The sequence below is a fragment of the Schistocerca nitens genome, chromosome 9 (assembly GCF_023898315.1).
Source record: "Schistocerca nitens isolate TAMUIC-IGC-003100 chromosome 9, iqSchNite1.1, whole genome shotgun sequence".
Taxonomy (NCBI): Eukaryota; Metazoa; Arthropoda; class Insecta; order Orthoptera; family Acrididae; genus Schistocerca; species Schistocerca nitens.
Genome location: NC_064622.1, coordinates 4,232,017 through 4,258,836, shown reverse-complemented (window position 1 = coordinate 4,258,836; position 26,820 = coordinate 4,232,017). Strand labels below are relative to the sequence as shown.

At 38.5% G+C, this 26,820-nt stretch overlaps 1 protein-coding gene across 1 annotated transcript in view; it reads right to left on the bottom strand.

Annotated features, from left to right (window-relative positions):
• Positions 1 to 4,385: 4,385 nt before the first annotated feature.
• Positions 4,386 to 26,820, bottom strand: part of LOC126203258 (serine/threonine-protein phosphatase 4 catalytic subunit) — a 38,733-nt gene continuing 16,298 nt past the window's right edge. The window contains exons 5-7 of the mRNA XM_049937512.1: positions 25,324 to 25,450; positions 13,670 to 13,859; positions 4,386 to 4,714 (exon numbers count right to left, since the gene is read on the bottom strand). Coding sequence (XP_049793469.1) covers positions 4,585 to 4,714; positions 13,670 to 13,859; positions 25,324 to 25,450 — 447 coding nt within the window. The 3' untranslated portion in view covers positions 4,386 to 4,584. The remainder of the gene's footprint in view (positions 4,715 to 13,669; positions 13,860 to 25,323; positions 25,451 to 26,820) is intronic.

The window sequence follows — 26,820 nt, the reverse complement described above, 5'->3', positions numbered from 1 at the left end:
ATCTGAATTTTAGCATCTAACATAACGATGCCATTGTGTGAGAAACGGCGTGCTGTAATCCAGTTTTGAATTCGAAGAGTTCATCCACGAATGGAGCACCCTCTTCTTCAGTTCAACATTGACAGACCACACAGTGCTGCAATATCTGCAACAATCCAATGCCTAGGGTTCACTATGATTGGTCATACTCCACACAGCCTTGACTTCGCTGTGATAGTGATGAAGGGGTGCCAGCAGAGGCGACATTATGGCTTGTAATACCACAACCCCTTGGGACCCTATACCCTATTCCAATCTCATCTCCACTCGCCTGAAGAGGGCATATATATAATACTAGTAATTTATAAATATAATAGAGGGAAACATTCCACGTGGGAAAAATATATCTAAAAACAAAGATGATGTAACTTACCAAACAAAAGTGTTGGTATGTTGATTGATTGTGTGTCTATCAACATACCAACGCTTTCGTTTGGTAAGTTACATCATCTTTGTTTTTAGATATACTAGTTCCTGAACACAATCATAGAGGGATATGTCGAGGGAAAAAGACCAAGAGGAAGACCACGACTGAGGTACATGGATCAAATTGTGAAAGATGTGGGCTGTAACACCTATAAAGAAATGAAGAGAAAAGCTGAAAGACGCACAGAATGGAGACAAGCTGCCATTGTAGCTGTTGCAAACCAATCCTTGGATTGACCACTACAGAAGAAGTTCAAATGGCTCCGAGCACTATGGGACTTAACAGCTGTGGTCATCAGTCCCCCAGAACTCAGAGCTACTTAAACCTAACTAACCGAAGGACATCACACACGTCCATGCCCGAGGCAGGATTCGAACCTGCAACCGTAGCAGTCGCGCGGTTCCGGACTGCGCGCCTAGAACCGCGAGACCACCGCAGCCGGCGTAGATATACTAGTAATTTACGTTAGTTTAAACTTGTTTTGACATTGTTTACATTGTGTGTCACCAGTATATGGAATGAACTAAACATGTTGGATTAAAAACTAATGTACTGTCGTAATTTACACACAATACAATCTTCAGGCACACGGTAGGAATGATTTCCCTATTGTAATTATGGAGTAATTAATGATTACATTTCTGATATTTCCAAGTCATAGAGAGACAGCTATTTTTATGTTTTGAAGCGAGAAATTGTTTGAATCCATAATAAAAACATGACATGATGATTTTTGTCAGAATTAATCATACTCATGTTTTAATTGGTGTTAATAACTAGAACTGTAATTAAGACCATACAGAAATGTAAATTTTACTCATACAAAAATTAATTAGTTGCATCAAGGCCTTTCATTCGATAAAACTAATCACACTGTACACCTCAAAAAGTTTGCATGATTTTTCTTTGAGTCAATTACTATATGCAAATTAACAAAATATATTGTTGCAACGAAGAAACATGTAATTTATAATCTAATAAGGATTCTTTCCTGTCTTTGTATGGAATTATTCTCTTTTATTCTATGTAATTTGGCAAGATGTATGTAAAAACTTTAATTGTTATGTAAAATTCAATATGTAACAATGATAGCAATTGTTTAAAACCATATAAATATAGGCGATTTGTACACCATCATACTTCAGTCTTAGGCCGAATTTTGATAGCATGTAATGAGACTTTCTTCAGTCATAGTGTAAATTGTTTTATAACTGGAAGATGGAAATTCTACAATGTACAACATGTTCACCACTGAGCATCTAGCATGCGAAATAAAAACCTTCGTAAACAAGAAAATATTCTACTAAAACTTATTTCGACCATTTCATAATATCCATGTGACGATGTAGTAACATCAAAATGAACCTACAGCAGCATCAAGCAGCAGCACCCCGGACTACAGTAGATACATATAATTACTTGCAAAATTTATACCAGCCTACTTGAACTTTGTTTAATTTTTGATATTTTGCTGTTAAATCAGTAAAAAAGAACCAACCAACAAACTCGTGGAGGGTTATCTGAATGCTGGTAATGTGTTTTAAAATAATTAGATAGTGACTGAACATTGTTTTTTCTCCATGTTTTATTACAGGCTATCAACAAAGTGGTCTCATTAGGAGAAACATGTCCATTGCGAGTGATTATGTTGACAAATAAATATGTAGACATGAAGAATAAAGACATAAGATGTTAATAATAACGTTTGTGATGCTTAAAAGCTTTAAGAGTTTACATAAAAAATTTGGATGCATTACTTTTCAGCACGCACGCTCTCATACATCCACAATACTGTTTTTAATATTTCCACTTACAATAAAACCCACACCCAATTTCCCACCTGCTCGTTTTCCTGTAGTACAAGATTTTAATTTAGTAACATTACTACAGCCTACCTGATGTTGAGTAATGAATGTTGTAATTGCATTACCCTATCTTCAAATCCTAATTCTGCCATTTAATGTTCTAAATAAAAAGCAGTAGAAGAGACTGGTTTCTGACTCTCACGTGGCACCAAGATCTTCGACAACCCTTCGCATTGTAGAGGTCATGGTGGCTGATGTGCAGTGACCAGTTTTCATCCAAAGTGCTGGGTGAGTTCATTCGTTTGCTCGGAAGGGGGAAGCCCATAATCGTTTTCCACCTTTCGGCGGGTCACGGATGACAGAATCGAGGCGCACAGTCTGCAGTCTTTCTCAAACAATTTTACGGAAACTAATCGATAAAAATAATTTCATTTTTGCTTCACTTAAGCTTTATATGTCAGGTTCGTGACATTGTACCCATTTCTTTAATAGTCATTGTTATTGTGATATTTACACGAAATTAAGACACTGCGCGAAATTTGGGGAAGTGTGCAATGAAAAATGGAGGTCACAATGATTCTGCATTTGTTGGATATTACATAATATGTTGTTGTATCTGAAATTTAGGTAACATATTGAATTTTTCTTTAGACTTGGTGTTAGAGGTATCTGCCCGTCACCAATCTTGAGGAAAGTGTTCCGATGTAGCGCTCATTTGCAATCGCGCAATAAAGCCAGAGTGAAATATCGACAACATTCCTCATATTTCATAAATGGTTTCAGATATCGAAATGAGATTTTGGCAATTGTGTCTGCACAACATATTAGTGAGGTCAGACAGTGTAAACTCTGCTGTGTTTAGGCACAAGAAGCAAATTTTGACATGGCAACCAGAGAAATATGTAAGTTTCACTCAAAATTCACAACTCGTGATGCTTCTCTGAAAGTTACAAATGTTTAATAAGGCAGGCGAAAATAAATTGCTGCATTTTCGGCAGAATTCTTTTTAGATACTAACGAAAGCAGGGGTGACAGTAGGTCTTTTTGAATGGTCACCATGCAAGTGCGGGCATTGATGGGGCTCACTTAAAATTTGCAAACAACGTGAGCACAGGCTTCAGTTTAGAATGGCGTGTTCCCCTCCGACACTTGACGTATCTCCTACAGTGCTCTGAGCAAGCCCTCGCCACTGCCGCTCTCCCCACACTTCCCTAATCGACTACACATCTAGCGACCACAGCATTTTGCATGCACTGTACACTAGCTTGCCTGCCCGATTCCGCAGTTTCAAGAGATATGAAACAATGCTGAACAGTCTCAGCTGCAAATCAGATTGTTAAGACTACTTAGTGTCATTTAACACGATTAACGGAAGTGATATTTTTTAAATAAAAAAGGGACATTAAGTTAAATGTACTGGTAGAAGCACTGTTGCTGCTTTCAGCACCTTAGTCTAATTACAGAATGTACGTAAGTTATGTTGGTGGAAGGACTATAATGAAAAACAGCATTTTATATAATCAATATATTTACGACACCATGCCACACTGCAATATAGTTCACACTTAACCTGTGAAAAGTGTTTTTATAACCATTTATGTCTGAAAAAAACTTTGGTAACTACTATAAAGTGGAGTAAAAACAAAAAAACTTGATATCAGTAGCTTTAGCAACACAAATACAATTTGGGTTCTTGCAATTCACATGAATTACTGGACAGGGCACAATTTTTTTTTTATTGAATGTCCTGATGTCTGGAACATCTTCAGAGTATGGTAAAATATGTACATGAGTTATCTACAACAGAGACAAGGAACAGTAAAGTCTGGAAAGAAGTGGGCAATAGGGCAGCTTCTTGATGTTACTGAAAATGAACCAGTCCAGAGATCCTCCAAAGAAACCTGTTCTTTCACTATGGTGTATGATAGTGAGCAAAAGTACATTACATCTTGTTGCAATCATATTTTAATTTTAAATGCATGAACAAAAGACAATGATCAAGTTTTGGAAATGATTTGTCTTAATTTTTTACAGATGGAAAAATTTCACATTTGTTATTTAGAACATAACTTTATCAGCCTTATTATCAAACTTCATCTCAAAAACATCTTACATAAAAATGAAAACAAATATTTATTTTTAAAAAATTTATAACAAAAGCCAGAAATCACATTTATTCTGAAGATGATATTTAATAAAATAATCCACATTCATACTATTTCTTTACATATCAAGTACACAGATGAAATGACTTACGTCCCAATCTCAAACTGACATCATGCACACATGAATGAACTTAAACACTAAAACACCTCAGAGGAAGTAGTCAGCTTGTGGTTTCTTTGATGGTATTCCTCTACTTTCCTGTGGTGCAGCCTCAAAAATTGTGAAGTCTCTTTGTAGATGCTCACTGAGTTCCAAAATTGCTGCAACATTCCCACATCTGAAAAAGCAATAATAATGTGAGAACTCTGCAAATAAGTGAACACTTCTCTAAACAGTGACACGATCAGCAGCACAAGCCATGTTGCTGGTATTGACAAGGGCTTTCTGACAGATACGATATAGAAAAAAATTGTTATGCTAACACCTACTGTTAATGCTATGCGGTAATGTAATTGTATGGAAAAGTTATGTCAAATTAACTACAGTAGAATGAAAATAAATATTTTCTATGCATAAATTAAAAGGGAAAGCATAAAGGCATCCCAGTGCCAACTAGGCCACAACACATGACGAATGGGCCTAATCATGATGAGAGTTTTGTGTTGTAATACAGTGTTTATAACTTCACAATGCAAGGATATTACCTTCAAACAATATGTGTACCAACTGTGGGCTATCTGACATACAAACAGGGGATGAGAGAGAGAGAGAGAGAGAGAGAGAGAGAGAGAGAGAGAGAGAGAGAGAGAGAGTGTGAGTGTGTGTGTGTGTGTCCCTGCACATCCGTTCGTCCACTCTGCTTGTTATGTTAATGCTTACTGAAGTAAGCACGTGATCAGAAAAGCGCATTTTCTGTATAAATTTCAACCATTCTGTCAGAAATGTGACCTACTCATTAATGAAGACAGACGCGTTTTGTCACAGTTACTCTCTTATTAGACATTGGTACTGTACTTATACCTGCCATTTGTCTCGAGGTTTGCTCAGTGACTAAATAGAGAAGGGCCAGGCTACAAATCAAAAGGTTTGGTTTTCTATTCCCTGTTCTAATATTTTTTTCTGTCACTTATTGTTTCTTTCAATTCTGATAACAATTTGCTAATATGAAAAATGCTGAGCTGTACCGCCATTTGGAGTCCCAAGCTAAAATCTAGGTTGCCCCCCAGTGACTGGATGGGGAAGTTAACTGAAAGATCAGACAGAAATGGCATACCACGTACAACAAGACTATGCTCAGTGTAGCACTACGCCATTTACTAACTCAAACAAATTTTAAAACACTTAATGTTTGTATGCGCACGCGCAAGTGTGAGTGTCTTATGCCTTCCTCTGCTATTTTCTTGTGGAGTAATTATTATTGCTATATACTGGGTGTGTCTCCTGAGAGTTGTCGGACACATTTTTTCTGGTGTTTTCACGAATACCTGCAACTTCGTTTTTGCAATGTATAGCTCGTGTCAGCCCAAACAAATACTGCTCATTGGATGTGCTCAGCACTAACAATACATCAGTTTGTTTCTCATTACACACACACACACACACACACACACACACACACACACACACACAAAGTTTTAAATTGGAATTTTGTGTGTCCATTCGATAAGAGCACTACCAGATTACTCTAGTGCAATAGTCTTTTACCGATATATACTATCAGGAACAGCAAAACAGGAGAAATAACTGGTGCTCCAGCAGCAAATGAGCAGCAGGCTCCTGCATGGTGATGGAGTCCGCGCGGGCCGGGCGGTGCTGTCACTGCTGGAGTACTCGTTATTCTTAGCGTACTACTGTCCTTAATACACATTGGTAAAATGAATATTGTACTAGACTGATTTGTGACCGCACTCTCGAATGAGCATGTAAAATTCCGGTTTAAAAGTAATTTTACTTCTAACAGGATGCACACTGACACTTTCCATCAATGCTGGATGTCACATCCATGACATGATGACCAGCATTTGTTTGCACTGACTCCAGCTGCATGTCATAAATGCAAAATTGCAAATATCTGTCAATACACGAGAGAATTTGCACCTTATGACTCTGATGAAAGAGACTCCATATAAGATGCAGTCATGGAAAAAGTAAGTACATTTTTTAAAAGCACACAAGCAACCAGTGCCAATTAAGTACATTTTTTGTTATTTCAAAAGTAATTACCACAACTGGTAATGCATTTGTCCCACTGTGAGACAAGATTGTTAAGCCTCCATGGAAAAATGTTTGCAGTTTCCTACTGAACCACGATTGTATCCATGCAGGCACCTCTTTGTCCAAAACAAAGCAAATCAACGGCCACAAATGTCTTTCTTCATGGCTCCAAAAATATGGAAATCACATGGGGAAAGATTGGGATTGTATGGAAGATTTGTAAGGGCTTTCCAGTGAAACTTTGGCAACAGAGTTGAAACAACCTTGGCAACATGTTGGCCTGCCCACATTCTTCCATGAAGGCACTGACCATCTTGCCTCACAGTGGGACAAGTGTATTAACATTTATGGTGATTACTTCTGTAATAATGAACAGTTTACCTACTCCCCCCCCCCCCCCCCCCCGCCTTATCTAATTTGACTGTCCCTTGTATTTGGGCATCACAAACCCCAGCCAGCAATGTGCTCCGCTAGTGTAACTGTATTGAAACATGTAATTAGTTAAATACTCACTGCTTGTGAAGTGAACATTCAGGTTCTTTTGTTTACTGGCAAAAAGTTTCTATTTCCTCAAGTGAATTCGACCAGTCATGTTGGCAGAATATCTAAAATCTTAAGTTCATTTTGGGTGTCTCCTGCTACATCTTTTTGGTACCCACATCAACTCTGAAAGCACTCATTCTGACCGTAAATGAATATTCCTTACACCAGGCAACAGAGATTCATTCAGTTTGACAAACATAGTGTGTACTGTAAATAAATTATACACAACTGCAACCAGTCACTTTTTTCCTTAGTAATGCTTTATTACATTAACCGGTTTTCGAACCCTTTCAGGTTCATCTTCAGATGATTTCGGGAGAATCCGGGAAGCTACATCATTATTGGTAGTAGCATAATGCTGGGTGCTGGTTCTATGGCAGAAATATGGGTCACACTTTAATGTATCGCCATGACTATAGATTATCTGTCGATATGGGTGTGAATTTAGTTTTTACTTACTGCGACAGCATTACTAAGGAAAAAAGTGACTGGTTGCAGTTGTGTATAATTTATTTACATTAATATACAGTCACGGTTCTAAAATATCCGTAATGGATAAGCATAAATAGTGTGTACTGCAATAGTGACACTGTATCTTATATATCCTGAATCCAAGGACATATTTTTTTTTTTTTTTTTTTTTTTTTAAACTAAGTTGCCAATGTAGCTGAAACCCAATTTTGTGAGAATGTACACAGATTACGTCACTTCCAGGCAGCAAAGAAACACTGACAGATTGAATGGTGACAATTTTTGGTGCCAGGTACCTCACACTAAAGTAGCTCTGAAAGCAATCGATATGAATTTACGACATGTTACTATGGTGCCAGTTGTCAGAATAGTGCTGAACACTGATGTGCAGTAGTTTGAGCAGCTTTGATGAACACTCGCCAGTCGATTGGCAGTCAGGGAAGTCAGATGGCATTGAGTAAAGACACGTGGGATGTCAAAATTTTATCAGTAGTCTATTGAAGTATTTGTAATAAAGTTCCCGAATTTACTGCCCTCCGGGAAAGTTCTCACACTAAAATTATTCTTGGGACCGAGAGCTGGCTGACATCCAAAGTGGAAAGTTCCGAGATATTTAGCGTGTCGTGGTGTAACGCGTATCAGAAAGACAGATTAGAGGCCATATGGGGTGGGGTGGAGGGGGTGGGGTGGAGGAGTGTTCATTGCAGTTCACAAAAATAGTCTCTTCATTGAGGTCGACGTTGAGAGGGGCAGTGAAGTTACCTGGTTACGTATAACAGGGGTAGGTGAATCCAAGTTAATTGTTGGATGTTTTTACTGGCCACACGATTCCCCTGCGACAGTTCTAGAGTCATTTGAAGAAAGTCTATGGTCAATAGCGTGTAAACACTCAGATCAGCAATACTGGTGGGAGGCAACTAACATACCGAGCATAGACTGCGATGTCTATGGATTCATTGTGGGGGAATACAGACGGAGAGTCATGTGAAATATTTCTGACAACATTTTCTGAAAACTGTCTTTAGCAACTAGCTTGAATCCCACAAGCCACGGAAATATCTTAGACCTTTTAGCTATAAATAGGCTGGACCTTATCAAAAATGTCAGTATAAAGCAAAGACTAGTGATCATAATGTCATCATAGCAACAATGGTTATTTAGACAGTGAACTGACATCACTTAGTTTTAGTAAGATGGATGTAGAGGAATTAAGGATGAAGTTCAAGCAGAATGTAAATCATAGTCTAGAGTTGTGTGCTTAGTGCGTATATAAAGGATGGAAAAGAGTCATCATGGTTTAATTATGAAATTCGGGAGATGTTCAGGAAGCAGAAGCTGCTGAACTCTCAGTTCAAATGAGAATGCACAAACAACAACAAGAAGCGAAGGTTAGTAGAGATTTATGCATCTGCGAAAAGATGTATGTGTGAATCGTACAACAGCTACCACCGTCACACCTTAGTAAAAGGTCTGGCAGAGTGTCCGGGAAAATTCTGGGCCTATGTAAAATTGCTACGTAGATATAAGTCTTCCACTCATTCCCTTGTTGACCAGTCTGGTGTGACACAAAGATAGCAAAACAAAAGCCAAAGTTTTAAATTTCACGTTCAAAAAGCCGTTCACACAGGAGAAATGTACAAACATACCATCAATTTACAATCAGATGGACTCCCATATGGGCAACATAATAAGCAACCCTGGCATAGTGAACCAACTGAAAGATTTGAAAGCAACCAAATCTTCAGTCTGGGTGGAATCCCAATTTGATTTTACGATGAGTACTCTATGTCATTAGCTCCTTATCTAGCCTGACTATCATGAATATCTCGCTGAGCACAAGCGCAGGTGAGTATGTAAGAATGGATCCACAAAATTACAGACCAATATCCCCAACTTTGGTTTGCTGCAGAATCCTTGAACATATTCTCAGTTCAAATATAATGAAGCTTCTTGAGACTAAGAAGCTTATGTCCAAGAATCAGCACGGTTTTAGAAATCACCGCTCATGCGAAACTCAGCTTGTCCTTTTCTCACGATATACTGTGAACTATGAATTAAGGGCAACAGACAGACACATATTTCTAGATTTCTGGAAGGCATTTGACACACAAGCTGCCAACAAAGGTATGAGAATATGGAATAAGTTCACAGATATGTGAGTGTTTCGAAGACTTGTTAAGTAACAGAACCCAGTATGTTGTCCTTGATAGCGAGTGTTCGTCACAGACAAGGGTATCGTCAGGAGTGCCCCAGGGAAACGTGATAGAACCGGTGTTGTACTCTATATAGATACATGATTTGGCAGACAGGGTTGGCAACAATCTGCAGTTGCTTGCTGATGAAGCTATGATGTATGGTAAGGTGTCTAACTTGAGTCACTGTATGAAGATACAAGACAACTTAGACACAATTTCTAGTTGGTGGGACAAATGGCAGATAACTGTGGAAAAATTTAAGTTAATAAGGCTGAGTTGGAAGAACAAATCTGTAATTCTTGGATACATTATTACTGGTGTCCTGCTTGAGACAGTCGAGTTGTTTAAATATCTGAGCATAATGCTGCAAAGCAATATAAACTGGAACGAGCTTGTGAGACCTATGGTAGGGAAGCTGAACAGTCAACTTTGGTTTATTGACAGAATTTTGGGAAAGAGTGGTTCACATGTAAAGGAGACTGCATATAGGACACTGGTGCAACCTATTCTTGAGTACTGCTCAAGTGTTTGGGATACGTACCATGTCAGTCAGACTGGAGGAAGATATTGAAGAAATTCACAGATGGGCTCCTAGATTTGCTACCGGTAGGTTCGAACAACACATATTATGGAGATGCTTCAGCAACTCAAATGGGGAACCCCTGGAGGTGGTGCAGGGTACCCTCCATATACACACCATGTGACTGCCTGCGGAGTATCTGTGTGGATGGATGTGAATGCATGTGGATAGCCACATGTGTAAGGGCCTATTCTAATATGATGAGGGACTTGGGTTTGGTCCTGACCCTATTCATTTGTATTTCTTCTCTCTACTTTTAATTTTGAGAATAGACAATAACTGTCATTATTACATTGCTAACAAAATACATGACAAAGAGTTAAAATACAACTGGTTTCATTTTTAATAGGCAGAAGGAGTATACATCTCTGTTTGTTAGGTTGCAGCTTATGATTTTTACGAGTGATACCCATCATAGAAACACTGGTAACAATGTTAACTGATATTTTCCGCTAACTGCAACACACTGTGTACCATCAGATCACATGGAATGAATGAATAAATAAATAAATAAATAAATAAATAAAAGAACTGTTTTTGCACCATGAACAGTGTAAGGCGGACACTGTGTCACAGTGACAGGTTCCAGTATAACCAAATTCAGTGGTTTTCTCCCTATTTTTCATCAAATATGTCAACATAATTTGATACTCAACAAAAATTTAAAGAAATGAAATTATCGTATGACTTATACTGACCCCAAGTGTGCCAATCTACCATCATACCCGCTCGGCTGTCTGAGCGCTATGAAGCCATTTTAGTGGGTGGTAAGTAAATTTATCTCGTTTGATTTTTGAAGATATCTCCTGTATGATGACCCACGGTGGTTCCAGACTTTAGTGTGAGGTAGGTGGTACTTCAACCTACATCACTATTCAGTATGGTCTCCAGTCCCCATTCCCAAACCTGTGCCTCCCCTTGTGAGAAAAAGTGTTCTGTCTTGAAATTTGTTTATAAAAGGTGCCAAAATAAAGGAATTATCCTGAACAAACAAGACAGCAGTTAAAGAAGAAAGGAAATATTAGATTTTCATGAAAAAATGAAACATAAAAAGTGACCAATGGTTTATTTAAACAAAATGTGGATTCATAAATATTACGTTGTGAATAAAAGCCAGGGAAGTTATAGTGCCTGAGGAGTACTGTCAAACAAAAGTGCCTATACACATCCAACTTCTGTGCTATGCAGGGCACTGGCATACAGATGTGTAGCATGTGATGGTGCTCCACTTGTAAAAGTACTGGAGTGTAGGCTATTACTACCTCCTCTTTTCTCCAGTGTAAACATGACAGTATTGCCACCCTGACTGAAGTTCACTTTGCCTGTTTCTACTTGCATATAACGGTAGTGTATCATCTAACAGTAGTGTATCATCTTTCTACAACAGATAACACCACTGTCTCCTCTAACCACACATTATTATCAAAAATTACACTCATAACCTTCCACAGGATTCTGCACTGATACTCAACAACATCTGTCCTTCCCATTAATATTTTTCACCCATGAACAACTGAATCTTTCAGCACTGCACTCTATGAAAATTTACTGCATTTACAAAGATATCTTTTCAAAGGCAACATTAGCAGTTTTGGAAGTACTGTGTGTTCCTTTTTCTTATAGTAGTTAAACATATTAAAACAAATGGAGCCTTTCTGGAAATCATCCAAGGCTGTTACTTGCTTCTTGCTTGGGCACTTCTTTCCAGGTGCCTACAGTTCTGTTGTGCCCCTATCATCATAATCTACAGTGTAATGTTCTCTCCCCATCACTACAACAGTGTTTTTGCATAAGCATCACAAGCAACAGGAAATAAGAGCTAGCGCTCTCTCTCTCTCTCTCTCTCTCTCTCTCTCTCTCTCTCTCTCTCTCTCTCTCTCTCCACACACACACACACACACACACACACACACACACACACTCCCCCACTCAAAACACAAATTAGTAAGCTTGGCTAATGTAAACCATTTTCCCCCCTCCAATTCACTTTGCAAGTTCGGCATGTTCCATTCATCATGCTAGACATAGTTTGAGATGAAACATGAGACAAACACTACGAACATCAAAAATAAAAGTTACTATGAAGCACACTCCAAATTTACCAAAGCCGAATGAAAGACATATCTATAATCAGAAGGCTGCAAAACGGTGTGTGGCAGGGACTACTCCATGTATGACTGCCACTTCACCCATTTCCTGCACCAGTCACGAATGGTTTGTGGGAAGAACAATTGTTGATAAGCCTCCATGTGAGCCTGAATCTCTTTTTTCACAGTCTGTTCACAACATAAGCAGTAGAAAGCAATATATTGGTTGCCTCTTCTGGGAATTTAGACACTCAGAATTTTAACAGCAAACCTCACTGTGATGCAGAATGAATCTCCTAGTATCTGCCACTGGAGATGGCTGAGCATCGCCATGATGCTTTTGTGCTTACTAAATGAACCTTTAATGAAACATGCTGGTATTCTTCGGATCTCCACTATTTGCTTTATCAATTTATCTGATACAGATCCCAGAGTGGCAAGCAATATTTAAGTACTGGTCGAGCAAGAGTTTTGTAAGCTACTTTCTTTCTAGGTGGACTACACTTCCTAAGGTTTCTTCCAGTGAATCTCCCTGGTATCTGCCTTACCCGCGATAAGATTTATGTGGACATTCCACTTCAGATCACTTATCTGCATACTCCTGGATATTTTATGGATGTGACTGTTTCCAGGGATTGTTCTGCAATTGTATAACCAATCCATAATGGGTCTTTTGCTGTATAATATGTTACATTTGTGTATGTTGAGGGTCAACTGCAAATCCCTGTACCAAACATTGATCCTCTGATGGTATGTCTACTTTTTGGTACAATTTTCTACCACTGTGACTTGCTTCTATAAAAATAATTTAACTATTCACACATTGTTATTCACAACTAAGGTAGGTTACAAAATGAAAAATAGGCAGATTACTCAAAAGGTAGCTATATTGCAATTACATTGAAGTTTTCCAGTAAAAGGTGTGCTTGCGTCTGATTCCATTTGGGGTAGTTTTAATCTCTTCCACCAATATACAATTAATGTTTCCAATTCCTATTGGCTCACAGGTAATATATTTGGCTTCTAACTGTCAACTCAGATTTTAATTTTAAAATTTGAGTTGAAAAGTGTATCAGCATATGCAATGACACCATTTGCGTGCAACTTAATAAACCCTCAAGATATCCTTGTGATGCTTCACTAAGTAATGCTAGTGACAAACATACAGAGTAGAATTACTATCACTATTAAGTACTACTTACCGATAACAGTAGTTTGGAGCTGACCACACAGTCAGAACTGTCTCATTGAAATGCCACTTATACCCTTCCATGACAAGTTGATGTGCTCGACATATCATGTCAATGTTATTAGAAGCATTGAACTGTGACACTACATCAGATCCAAACAGATATCCTGCACCTCGTGGGCTTACTCCCCATCCCTGCGTATCTGAAACAAATTGACTCATTTTTAAAATAGCAGTATTTCGGAATATTACAAAGCCAGCTTTGCCAAATACATCAGCATAAAAATTAAGGTAGTAAGCCACAAGCAATTTCAGGTACTCATCACAGTAACACACTATATCTAAGTGAAGTGCAGCAGGTGCACTGAGTTAATGTTACATTTTCACAACAGCTAATAAAAGGAGGATTGCTATGGCCACATTAATGAATTCAACTAACTGTAGATTCTTAATCTTGATTCTAGTCCTTTTTCCTTTGCTAACTGAACAATGTTCTGAAATAGAAGAGTATGGAGCCCAGGGAGATACACTTTTCTGGAAGGAACTTTCTTGTTTATGTTCTGTCCAGATGACACAACTACCATGTGCTGGACTGCTTTATGTGAGTGTCCTTCCCGCCTTCTCATCGCTGGAATCCAAATTGCCTTCACCAGCTGTTTAAGACAAGTTCAAGAGTCACGAAAGACTGCTGTACAAGGGAAAAGAGCCTGGAGACACTTGACTGTTTCAGATGGATAATATAATTTTGAGGCAGAGATTTCAAAACCAGATTTTAAACTTGAAAACACAATAATTTATTAGTTATGAACGGCAGATTTAATCTGAAAAAAAAATCAGAGAAAGGTAAGAAAATGAAGAAGAGGATGGGACATGATAAATTCAAAGAACAAGAAATTGATAATAGTTCAAACGGAAGCATTGGGCAACTATCGACTATTTGGGAAAGAAATGTACCAGAAGACAAATGAGTAGCTTTGAGAAATGAAACACTGAAGCAGCAGAGTATCAAATACGCAAGAAGGCAACATCTAGTACAAATCCTTGGATAACATACGATAAATTACATTTAGCTGATGAAAGGATAAAATATACAAATGCGGCACAATAAAACAGGCAAAAGAAAAAGAAAAAATCTACACAATGAGACTGACAGAATGTGCAAATTGCAAAGCACAAATGATTAGAGAACAAATTCGAGGTTGCAGATGGATCTATGACTATGGGAGAGAGCTATTACAACTCAGAAAACTAAAAATACCTTTGGAGAAAAGAGAAACATCCACATGAATATCAAGATCTCAGATGGCAAGGCAGTAGTAGGAAAAGAATGGAAAACTCAAGATGGAAGGAATACATAAAAAAAACATAAAAATTAAAATGTAGAAAGGCTACACAGTGGGAAATGAACTTTAAGATAATACTATAGAGGGAAGAAAAAATAAATGAACAAGAATCTGGCTGGTCTGAAAGGTCTAAAGCATGGTTCCCACTGATGCGATACGATACTTGCAATACAACACGGAAGCGACCGACATCAGTGAAATGCTTAGAAACACAGTGCAATTGATTTAATTGGTTCACACTGGGACAACAACAATACAACACTGATACGTACCTCTGTCATATTGCCCAGCGCATCACAAAGTGCTGACTGCTCGACGCAACTTGTGTCTTTCAATATACAAGGCAACAAATTTCAAATCATCAAATGTACCTAAAAAATTGTTTCATGTCGATGTAGCAAACCTATACCCATCCCTGTAATTAGTTTCTTAGAAGAACATTTATTTTTTGAGCAAAACATTACAAACTACTGTTTTGGGATTCACACATGTTCACTATGCAGTCTTTGACGTTCAATTTCAAAGAAACTATTTGTTAACAAAGTAGATTTTTCTGCATTTTATACTCTGACATGACAATTCGATAATGAACTGGTTTTAATTTTGCTACTGCCCATAGCCACTGTGATACTTCAAGATAAAGTAAAACATTGCACATATTTTGAAAAGTTTGAAAATTGTGGTTGCTGGTCAGTTTATGTTTGATGCATTTTAGAGCATACACTGCTCAGTACAAAGTATAGCTAACATTCTGAAATTGTTTTTAATGCTGGAAGGAGAGCCGTGACCCTTTCCAGTCTTGAGGAAGTATGCAATACATATTGTACATTTTCCATGACATGCCAAATGTGAAGGTATTGCTGTTTGCTATGGCAGAGCTCTCTCATGTTTCTCTTTTGTATGTTGACAATACATACAGAAATAATTTCTTGTATACATGCTTTCAGGCTCGAAAGATGTCTTGACCTGTGCACTTCCTTCTGTGGTGTACTTAGTGAACGTGTCACTCACGCACAAGGATTGATCAAAGATGATCATTTTTGTCCAGCTTGTTGAGAAAAAGACCTTATATACAGAATTACACAGTGGAATCATATTCAAGGGCAGATGTGACCAGCTTAGCATGGAGGAAGATAGCAATAGAAATGAAACAACAGGTAAGAAACTGCTGTGAAATCTGCACAATTGTTTTTAACTCCCTATTTTTGGTGTTGCAGTTCCTTGTTCAGATAACAAATCTATGTTTTTGGTCTGTCACTGTGAAATGTTAATTGTATTCTAAAATTACTTCATTTGTAACTAATTGGTGAAGCCCACTTAAGGTTCTGAAAACATTAATTGTTGGTATACAGACTGAACAAGCCCCAGTATCAGTACATTCAAACATGCAGCTTGCCTGTAGCGGATTCAATGAACAGTTGACGATACAGTTCAAGAGTAATTGTTGTATGCAATGATGGCATAAAAACAGAAAATTCTTTTCACATCATTCAACATGCTTTTTGGCAACGTTCAGATTAGGTACTGAATTAAAGTGAAAGCAGTAAAGGAACAGCTTATCATCTGAATCTCCTGGCACACAAGAAGGATCTGGGACATTCAGTTTGCATACTTTTGACTGTCTATCAATAAAGAGTAGCAAAATACCATTCCACTGGCGTTCCCTCCAGGATCACCAACTCAATCGGTGTAAATCTGCCATTTGCATCAGCAATAGCCATCAGCACAGTTGAAAAATAGCCTTTGTAATTTGTGTTTCAATTACCCACATGTGTTTGCTGTCAATGACACAGACAGTTTGGCAGATTCCACAGCTCAGCTTATCAATGTCCAATAACTTCCTACATATTTTTATCTAGGACAGGCATAAATGGGGGTTGCAGATGAGTCCAAGAAGCTTCACATGTTGGTCGAACAATGTTACTAACGGTACCTTTTCATTTATGTAACTATAGGTCTAAGTATTGAAAGTTGCTCCCTGCAAGAATAGTTGAAGGGACATTTCTAATGCAGCATTAGAAATTAAATATTTCAATAAAAAATATTGAAAAATACACATAATACCTACATCTTACATACAAATAAGTTATCATTTGTCTATAAAACTGTCAGGTGGTTTCGAAGCGTAGAAACATAGTTTTAAACATATTGCTACTTCGTATATACTTTATTTTGCCTTCATTTTCGGAACAGATTTGCTGTGATCACTGGAAAGCACCTGCACTACTTTTGAAAGATTTCTGAAACCTCCAAAATCAGGATTCGTTAAAGTCAATGAAACATCACTTGCGCCACCCCTCCCCCCCCTCCCCCACTCATTTCTTTGCCAATACATGAAGAGGTCTCCCTTTCTGGGAATGTCTCTCCACTCGAGGAAAATGGGGACAGCACAGTAGCTTCAAGTGCAACACGGTCTATCACAGGCCCTCAGAATGTGGAGAGTTGTCAAATGTCAGGAGAAACACATGATGTGATTGAATGTGACATGGTACTACAACTGCCTTCCTTAAACAGAAAAGCTGAAGCCAGCAAGAGTGATGCCAAAAAAGCATTTACCAACTGACTGGAAATGAACTTTTTAATGAAATGGAAAAAAAAAAAAAAATCAGGAGTCATCAGCTGATGATGGTGACCGTTCCCCCCCCCCCCCCCCCCCCCAATCTTTCAGTCCATGCTTCCAGAGTCCGAGAAATTTAGTAACAGGAATCTAAGAACTCTAAAATGCAAAATTCCTGTTGCTTCTGAATGAACAGCTGGATGAAACAGAGGAGGAGATGGAATTTTCCTGATCATCATGAGCTTCTTACATTTCAAACCTTTTCTAACTCCACACAGCTACAACATCGATGGTGTCTCATATAACTTCAAATCCCTCAACATTTCTTGTGACTACATATGAAGCTGAATCATTAAGATACTACACTAAAATACTAATCAGTTCTACCTTTTAAACTTGTAACCATTAACTGTATATGTACTTCACTGAATGAAGTATCACATTAGGTTGCCGTACTAAAACTTAATAATTCATGCAGCATTCTAACACTTTCACAAACTTACCTTATTGGAAAGAGTAGTTTCTCATCAGGAGAAACAACAAGTAAAAAATTTGTGTCCTGCTTTGTCAGAGTAGCTGATACTAGATGCTCCAAAAAGCTGAAACTGTCTGGGCCAGGTGCAGCTCACAGTTTCCATACTGGGGAAGGCTGCAACATTATCGGAAGTAACCTACACCTCAGGCTACGCTACAGATCAGTCTGTCACCACAACCAGGGTTTCAGGAGGGGGGAAATATCTCACTCTAGTCAGACATTTACATACTGTATCTTCTTTCTGCTTCATAATCAACTACTTAATAACATCAAAAGCTAAGTCCAAGATAAAATCTATAGGTAGCTTGTTTAACCCCCAATGTCACATTTCCTGACAGTTTACCACAACAAATTATTGTAAAAGATGTGTATTGGAGGGATCTTTATGTGATGTATGTTACCTCCATTGCATGCTTATAGTTTTTGGTATTTTAGCTTCTAAACTTCAGACATTTAATGTTTTGTGCAATCAAACTGCAGTTTTTGAGTTCACATGATGAAACAGTGTTGTGTCGATGATATCCTGGATCTTGTGCTGTGATTAGCTGACATAAGTAACATGAGCAACCATCATGGAAGTGTACAGACCATATTTGTCATATTTCGACTTGTGTATTATACAAAAATATGCATTTTAAGTGATATAGGGCACACAACCCCTCAGCTGCACTGTACATTCAGGGTTGCCACAAGTTTCCTCAAGTGAAATTCCCTGATATTTCCAGACAAGTTTTAGCATTTTTCCCTGACAAATTTTGAGATCTCAAGGGTAAGTGAAGACACAAGTTGACAAAAAATCTAAGGACTTCTGTATTTTTAAATGTGTGAGTGCAACTCTAATACTAACATCAACATCTTTTGTAATGAACTCTTTTAGATGGAGAAAGCAAGCCAAATGGTTTTTTATTCTCGAATCAGAAGCATACAAATTTACAGTTGCCATACACATCAATGGTATATATGTTTCATTGAGACTACTGATGTATTTTTATTTCAATAAGATGAAATACATTTGTTGACAAAAATATGCATTTCATTGGAGTCTTAAGACAGATTTAAAATACCTTCACTGCTTTCAGAAATAACCTTACAAGAAAGTAGGCCTCATGAAAGAAGTGTATAAGGCGGGGAAGAGTTTAACTCTATAGGTGACTGACAATAAAATGTTGGTTCTACTATATTCGTTATTGTTGGCTATTACCCACTGTGTTATGTCTATTATTTTACAGGTATTGTGTGATTTTTCTTCCAAGAAACACATGAGTACATAGTGCACAAACTGCCAGCAACTGCCACAATTTTCTTCTTATTGTCCATACTTTCTAATATATAAACTACTTTTGAAGTGCCAAAATGTACTGGAATTAATGTCTATAAAATGCCGCATTATACAAAGCACTTTTGATGTGAGAGTTGTAATTCCTGAAATCCATCGCCCACGGTCTCTGACCTGCCGAGGAGCACCGCAGTCCTGGGTCCACGGATAAACCAAGAAAATCCGACACATTACACCACACACAAACAGATCTGGCCTGCAGGCAGATCAGTGAGACTAGACCTGACGGGCAGGGCACGCACGTTAGTGGGACACGATGGGCTTCAGATTGGCAGGCTCTATCCATTAGAGATACCTACAGAAATGGCCTGTGGTTTTGGCCTTTCATGGAAGTGGTTGGTTTTGGCTTATCATGGAAGCCCACTAATTTGGCCAGTGATTCATGTGTAACAGACACCATGTTGATGAAATGAGACAATGGTGGATCAATCTATCCAACAGATAACTTGCACGAATACTCTGAGAATCAATACTAATGACGATGGGTAGCAACTTGCTGTAAAGATGATTGATGAGCCGCAGGCAGGTAGGAAAGACAATCCCACTCTCACAACTAAATTTTTGGCCATAGCCTTTGTGAGCAAACTAGAGTACACGCAGATTCACACAATCACTCAGACACAAATTCACACTATTACTCAGACACAACTCATACATACGAGACCACTGTCTACGGCCACTGTGTCAACAGTCCCTGAGAATCAGATACAAACAAACCACTTCCCATGCCTCCCTGCCTGTCATTGGCAGTTGCTAGACTGGAGGCAAAAAGCGATGGCAACACTGACTGCAAGCTGAGGGTAGTGGTAGAAATAGGAGAAACAGTAAGAATGAGGGAGTAGGGAAGTGGCGCACGTGCTCAGCTGTAACCAGCCAGTGATGACGCATGAAATCTTAGTAAACAAACCATTTCATCTACTGAGACAAACAAGATTTTTCCAGGATTATTTTCAAATTTCCATGACACATTTGAAATTCCTCGATATTCCCCCATTTCCAGAACTTGTGACAACCCTGATATTGCTCTGTTACAATTGTGTGTATACCCTTACCTGGATTTACACTGTTTTTGTTCTTAATACATGTTTACACTGAATCTGAGTGCACCAGCTTACTTCATTTTCATCCTAACTGCAAGTTCCAAAATTTTACCTGATAAATTGCACAATGAATTCATATTCTTGAATTACTCATATGCTGCTGTTATTTGCAAGAAAGTAAAACTCACTAAACTCATGCATAATGAAGTCACAAAAAGAAACTTGCTAATAACAAACATTACCCACAGTCAGCAAGCAAAGAAACTGGGACATATTTCTTGTAAGGGGTATATTTCATGCACTTTTTCTTCTAATCATCCATGAAACACTTGCTAGGTGGTGACACTTATGTTACTGTACTCTAGTGCACTCTGGCTAGACATTTGCAAACTCATTCTAGTGGTCGATCAAACAGCCAATGGCAGAAACAAAAAGTGTCTCTAACACTATCAAAACAATATAATAAACAATTATTATAGGCACATCATACTACAACAGAGATACACAGAGACAAGGACTCAACAGTAAACTTTCAGAAAAGTTCTTATTCCGTTTTGACGTAAGCGGTGGAAAATGAAACTGTTTGCAGGATGGTAGGACACCCTTAGGCTGAACCACCACAGTCTTCGGGGGCACCCATACAAGGTGTAGTTCGAGGAAACCACACCCCTAAACCTTTGCTACATAAAGCTAATCGTATTTCAAGGGGACAGCCTTAAGATAGGCTACTACCAGTTCGAAAAATATCAAGTGACATCACATATAAACAGTTTAAAAAATATATATATATATGATCAGCAATATTTAAATCCGTATAGGAAATACGATAGAGTAGCATAGAGAGCTGCATCAAACCAGTCTCAGGACTGAAGACCACAACAACAACAACAACAACAACAACAACATCATAGGAAATATGTGAAATATGTTATGATAATTTAAATTCCATAATACGTTACTCAGAAATTTATTTTAATATATATTTTAGATTGGCTCTGCCTCAAAGCCTTTAATTATATGCTGTGCCTCATCTGGACTCATACGGTGGAATTTGTGTTCATCCTGAGATGTGTCACAGGAAACTACACCCAAACTTTGTTTGACATTAACAGCACTGTATAGGTGCATCCAATATTTCCTTTACTTTTTTTCAGTTTTTTGAGCTTTACATAATGGTAAGTAAAAATAGCAATAATAATGTCCTCTTCAGAACAGCTCATGATCGGACGTGAGGTAAAAAAGTGATTCATTTTGTATTGTTGCTTGTCATATATTGACTCACACCATGTATCATATTGCATATTGTTTCGCCCCACTGGGAACACGATTGTTGAACAGATAAGTATCACACAGCATGACCTTTATTGCAATGTGTCTTATTGCATATTATATTGCCTCAGTGAGAACTGTACCGAGTTGAAACAAGGCCTCTGGAGTAGATGACGTTCATTTAGAATTACTGAGATTCCTGGGAGAGCCGGTCATGACAAAACTGCTCCACCTGATGGAGAAGTTGTCTGAAACTGGTGAAATACTAGCAAACTAAGACTGATAATTTCAATTCCCTAACAGGCATGTGCTGACAGGTGTGAATGTTATAGAACCACCAATTTAACAGCACTTGCTTGCGAAGTACCATCACAAACTCTTCACAGAAGATTGGAGACACTGTTAGATGTCAAACTTGGGGGAAACTGAGTTCTGGGGATTTGTTTAGGAAAATGTAATGCAATACTAACCTTACGACTTATTGTAGAAGACAGGTTAAAAAAGGGCAAAGCTAAGTTTATAGTATTTGTAGATTTATGGAAAGTTCTTGACAATTTTGAAACAAATTCGGAAGGCAGAATCGATAAAATATAGGGAGTAAAATGTTATTTGCCACTTATACAGCAACCAGGTGTTATAATTCTAAGGTGAAGTTCTCCTTGTCTGAAAGAGTTCCAGTTCTACAACTAGCCTTTCTCACTGAATTTCTTTGTGACAGATGGTGATGACGTGAGGCCTGGAGGTGGAGCTCAGTGTGTATATGTTTTCTACACTGAAGAGCCAAAGAAACTGGTACATCTGGCAAATATCATGTAGGGCCCCCACGAGCACGCAGAAGTGCCGCAACATGACGTGGCATGGACTCTGCTAATGTCTGAATTAGTGCTGGAGGGAATTGAAAACATGAATCTTGCAGAGCTGTCCATAAAACCGTAAGAGTACAAAGGGGTAGAGATCTCTCCTGAACAACATGTTGCAAGGTTTCCCAGATATGCTCAATAGTGTTCATGTCTAGTGAGTTTGTTGGCCAGACGAAGTGTTTACATTCAGAAGTGTGTTCCTGGAGCCACTCTAGCAATTCTGGACATGTGGGGTGTTGCACTGTCATGATGGGATTGCTCAACTCCATCGGAATATACTGATGTTTCGTTGAATGGTTCACACACTGACACTTGCCGATGGCCCAGCATTGAAATCTGCAGCAGCTGGCCACTGTGGCTGAGCGGTGTTAGGTGCTTCAGTCTGGAACCGCGTGACCTCTACGGTCACACGTTCGAATCCTGTCTCAGGCATGGATGTGTGTGATGTCCTTAGGTTCGTTAGGTTTAAGTAGTTCTAAGTTCTAGGGGACTGATGACCTCAGACGTTAAGTCCCATAGTGCTCAGAGCCATTTTAACTATTTTTGAAATCTGCAGCAATTTGCGGAAGGGTTGCACTTCTGTCACACTGGATGGTTCTCTTCAGTCACAGTTGATTCTGTTCTTGCAGGATCTTTTTCCGGCCGCAGCGATGACTGAATTTGATGTTTTACCAGATTCCTGATATTCACGGTACACTCGTAAAATGGTCATATGGGAAAATCCCCACTTTATCACTATCTCTGAGATCTTGTGTCTCATCACTCATGTGCTGACTATAACACCACATTGAAACTCGGTCAAATCTTGATAACCTGTCATTTTAAAAGCAGTGACCGATCTAACAACTGAGCCAGACACTTGTCTTATAGAGGCGCTGCCGACTGCAGCGCTGCATTCTGCCTGTTTGTATTTGAATATGCATGCCTATATCAGTTGCTTTGGCTCTTCAGTGTACAGACACTGTATACAGGAATCTGGCCGTTCTCTTAATAGCATGTAAAGGTAAGATAGTTAGCTTTTTTTTTAAGTTCTATCAGGAATTTTATATTATGATGGACAGATTTTAAATAGAAAATTCATGATGAAGCTTGAAAAAGAGGGCCAGCTACCTTTCAATGAATTAGTTAAGAGGAGAACAATCTGATCAGTGAGTGAAAGTGCACATAGAAAACCTACACACACTTACCTATCTCCACACTTCTAGCCATCACCATCAGCCACAAAGGAATCCAGTGCTGAAGACCCTGGTTTGCTGAGCTAGAACACTTTCAGACAAGAGGAGCCCCACTGAAGAATTTCAACACCCAGGAATAGTGATCCAAAGAAATGGGTACTCAGACTGGCAAAGTGGACAGGGGTTGCAGTCAAAAATAAAAAAACGCCTGTGGAAGACAAGCCAAGAATTCCTTATCTACATTATAACACACACACACACACACACACACACACACACACACACACACACACACACACACACACACACACACACACACACGGCATCCAGTGTACTTCGCTCCCGTCAATAAAGATAACAAGTTTTCTTTGTGATGTTGAAGATAATCGACCTCTCCAAAAGCCAAGTCTATGGCATTCAATGCGAAAGTGGCATACATGGAATGGATTATCAGGGCAGTCAATGAGAGATGCCAGGAACATCATCAGTGACACACCTGACCAATACAATTGAGCACATAAGCTGTTGCCAAGTACTGCTTACAATATAACCATGAAAAGAAATACGTTGAGATCACTATCATGGTTCAAAGGCCAAGTTTCTGGGACAGCGTAATTAATGAGTTAATCAAAATAAAGATGTGGGGAAACTTAATAAACAGGGAATGAGGTTTCCTCCGAAAAAAAGGGCTGCTACTCCACATATTACGCTGTCATCACATCCACCATAGCTGGAAAATGCTGAGAAAATGTATGTTTCATGGAATATCATTGCAAGCTCCAAAACACAGAAGAGCATCAAGGAGCGGGAGTTGAACTCGGCTAGGAATAGTGGCGTGAGACCTATAATAGTTCGAGACCTATAATAGTTCATATTCTAATCTGAGTCCAAGCAGCAATGACATGTTACAGCAAAAACACAGCACCTGAAGAAGATGGTTGACGTCATTAAAATATTGTGCATTAAATGGGAACATTAACAGCATAGAACAACTGGAAGAATACCACTATTCCAAAATATTCTGTATCTGTGTGTAGAATTTATTTTGTCACCTTAGACTCTTCAGTGCTTTGAACCACAAGTCTGAGCACAGCATATCATTGGCAATATTGCTAACTCTCTGTTTAACACATATAGCATGCTGTACGCACTCGTTTCATTGTGCTAAGAGGTTTTCATTGGCTTTAAAGTATATTATGTGCACCTGACACCTGAACTGCCCAATTCGCATCAACTAAATATGCTTCCACCAGGTCATAATAGAGACAAATAGAGCAACAATTTGTTTTACAAAGTCATAAACATCAGATGCAAATAAATCACATGTTCGAACACCCTTTGCTATCCTAGAGGCTTTGTAGTTTTCAAGCATGTTGAAGATCAAGAAGTTGAAAATTTAATTGGTTCTGAAAAGGAGGATTTTGAAGATGAAAATATTTTTGTGGATGTGCACAAAAATGAGTTTTGTGTGTGTTATATATATATATATATATATTTAACAAGTGAGTCTTACAATAAAATGTACGGAAAACAGCAAGAACTAACATCTTACCTTCTGGGTCTGACCACAGCAAATCACACATAGGCCCATCATGAGGTACTTCTTGTTTCCTATCTATTGTCCTTATTTGGTCAAGGGTCTGTATTGATGGTGAAAGTCCTCCATGCACACAGAAAATCTAAACATACATGAATGCAAATGATAAAAACCTATTTTCAATTTCTTGTAACACAAATATCTGATGAGAGCCTCTGGTTCAATACAAAATATATAGGCGTATTTTTAATCATATTACACTTTATAGATAGCCATGAAAATAATCAGTTTTTTAAAATTTAATATGACTGGGTAGATAAAAATAAATCTCTCACCAAGCATGGTCAGGAGGAAACACACATAAAAATATTGAAATCTGTGATCTTTTGGAGGCAGTGGCTCCTCCTGACAGAAGGGATGAAGGGGGAGGAAGAGGGGTAAAAGGGGAGGGAGGGAGGGAGGGAGGGAGGGAGGGAGAGAGAGAGAGAGAGAGAGAGAGAGAGAGAGAGAGAGAGAGAGAGAGTACATCACACAGCTGAATGCTTCAAAGCACAGCAATGCACAAGGAAGTGATTTGGCATTGGCTGAGCCAAAATCACCATCAATTACAGCAGATGACACAGAAACGAAAGTAAGAAGTGGATTACTTTGCACTAAACTCAGCAGTCCACCCAATGACTTGTCTTCACTACCTTGTGACACAGCTACTATCTGGGCACTAGAGGTAAACACAGGCAATCGTACACACTAGTTTCTCCATGATAATTAACAGCCAACTTCATTGTTTGAAGATCAGGCAGAGTCCTATTAAAAGTGTGCAACGAGCTTTAGTACAACAAATTCTTCTCTCAACGGAGTTCACTGCACCAACAAAACCACTAAAACTACTATAAGGTTATGAATATCATGTTGTTGTTGTGGTCTTCAGTCCTGAGACTGGTTGGATGCAGCTCTCTATGCTACTCTATCCTGTGCAAGCTTCTTCATCTCCCAGTAGCTACTGCAACCTACATCCTTCTGAATCTGCTTAGTGTATTCATCTCTTGGTCTCCCTCTACGATTTTTACCCTCCACGCTGCCCTCCAATACAAAATTGGTGATCCCTCGATGCCTCAGAACATGTCTTATCAACCGATCCCTTCTTCTAGTCAAGTTGTGCCACAAACTTCTCTTCTCCCCAATCCTATTCAATGCCTCCTCATTAGTTATATGAACTACCCATCTAATCTTCAGCATATCATGCAAAGGCAAAAATGAAAAACTGCTAACATCAATGACGTAGTTACTTATCCTGCTCTTAAACTCTCTTTAAAGAAAGAAAGAAAGGAAAAAAAGTGATGAAATGTTCCTCTCCTTTCCTTGTATGAATTCCACCCATTACTTTTTGGATTGTATCAATGGCCTATGACTGCATAATTGACTGCACAATACAGTGTACTCCCTTGATTATTCGTGTGCAGATTATCTGTTCTGAGGATTATTCATGCATAAGAAAGAAAGATGTGCAATATT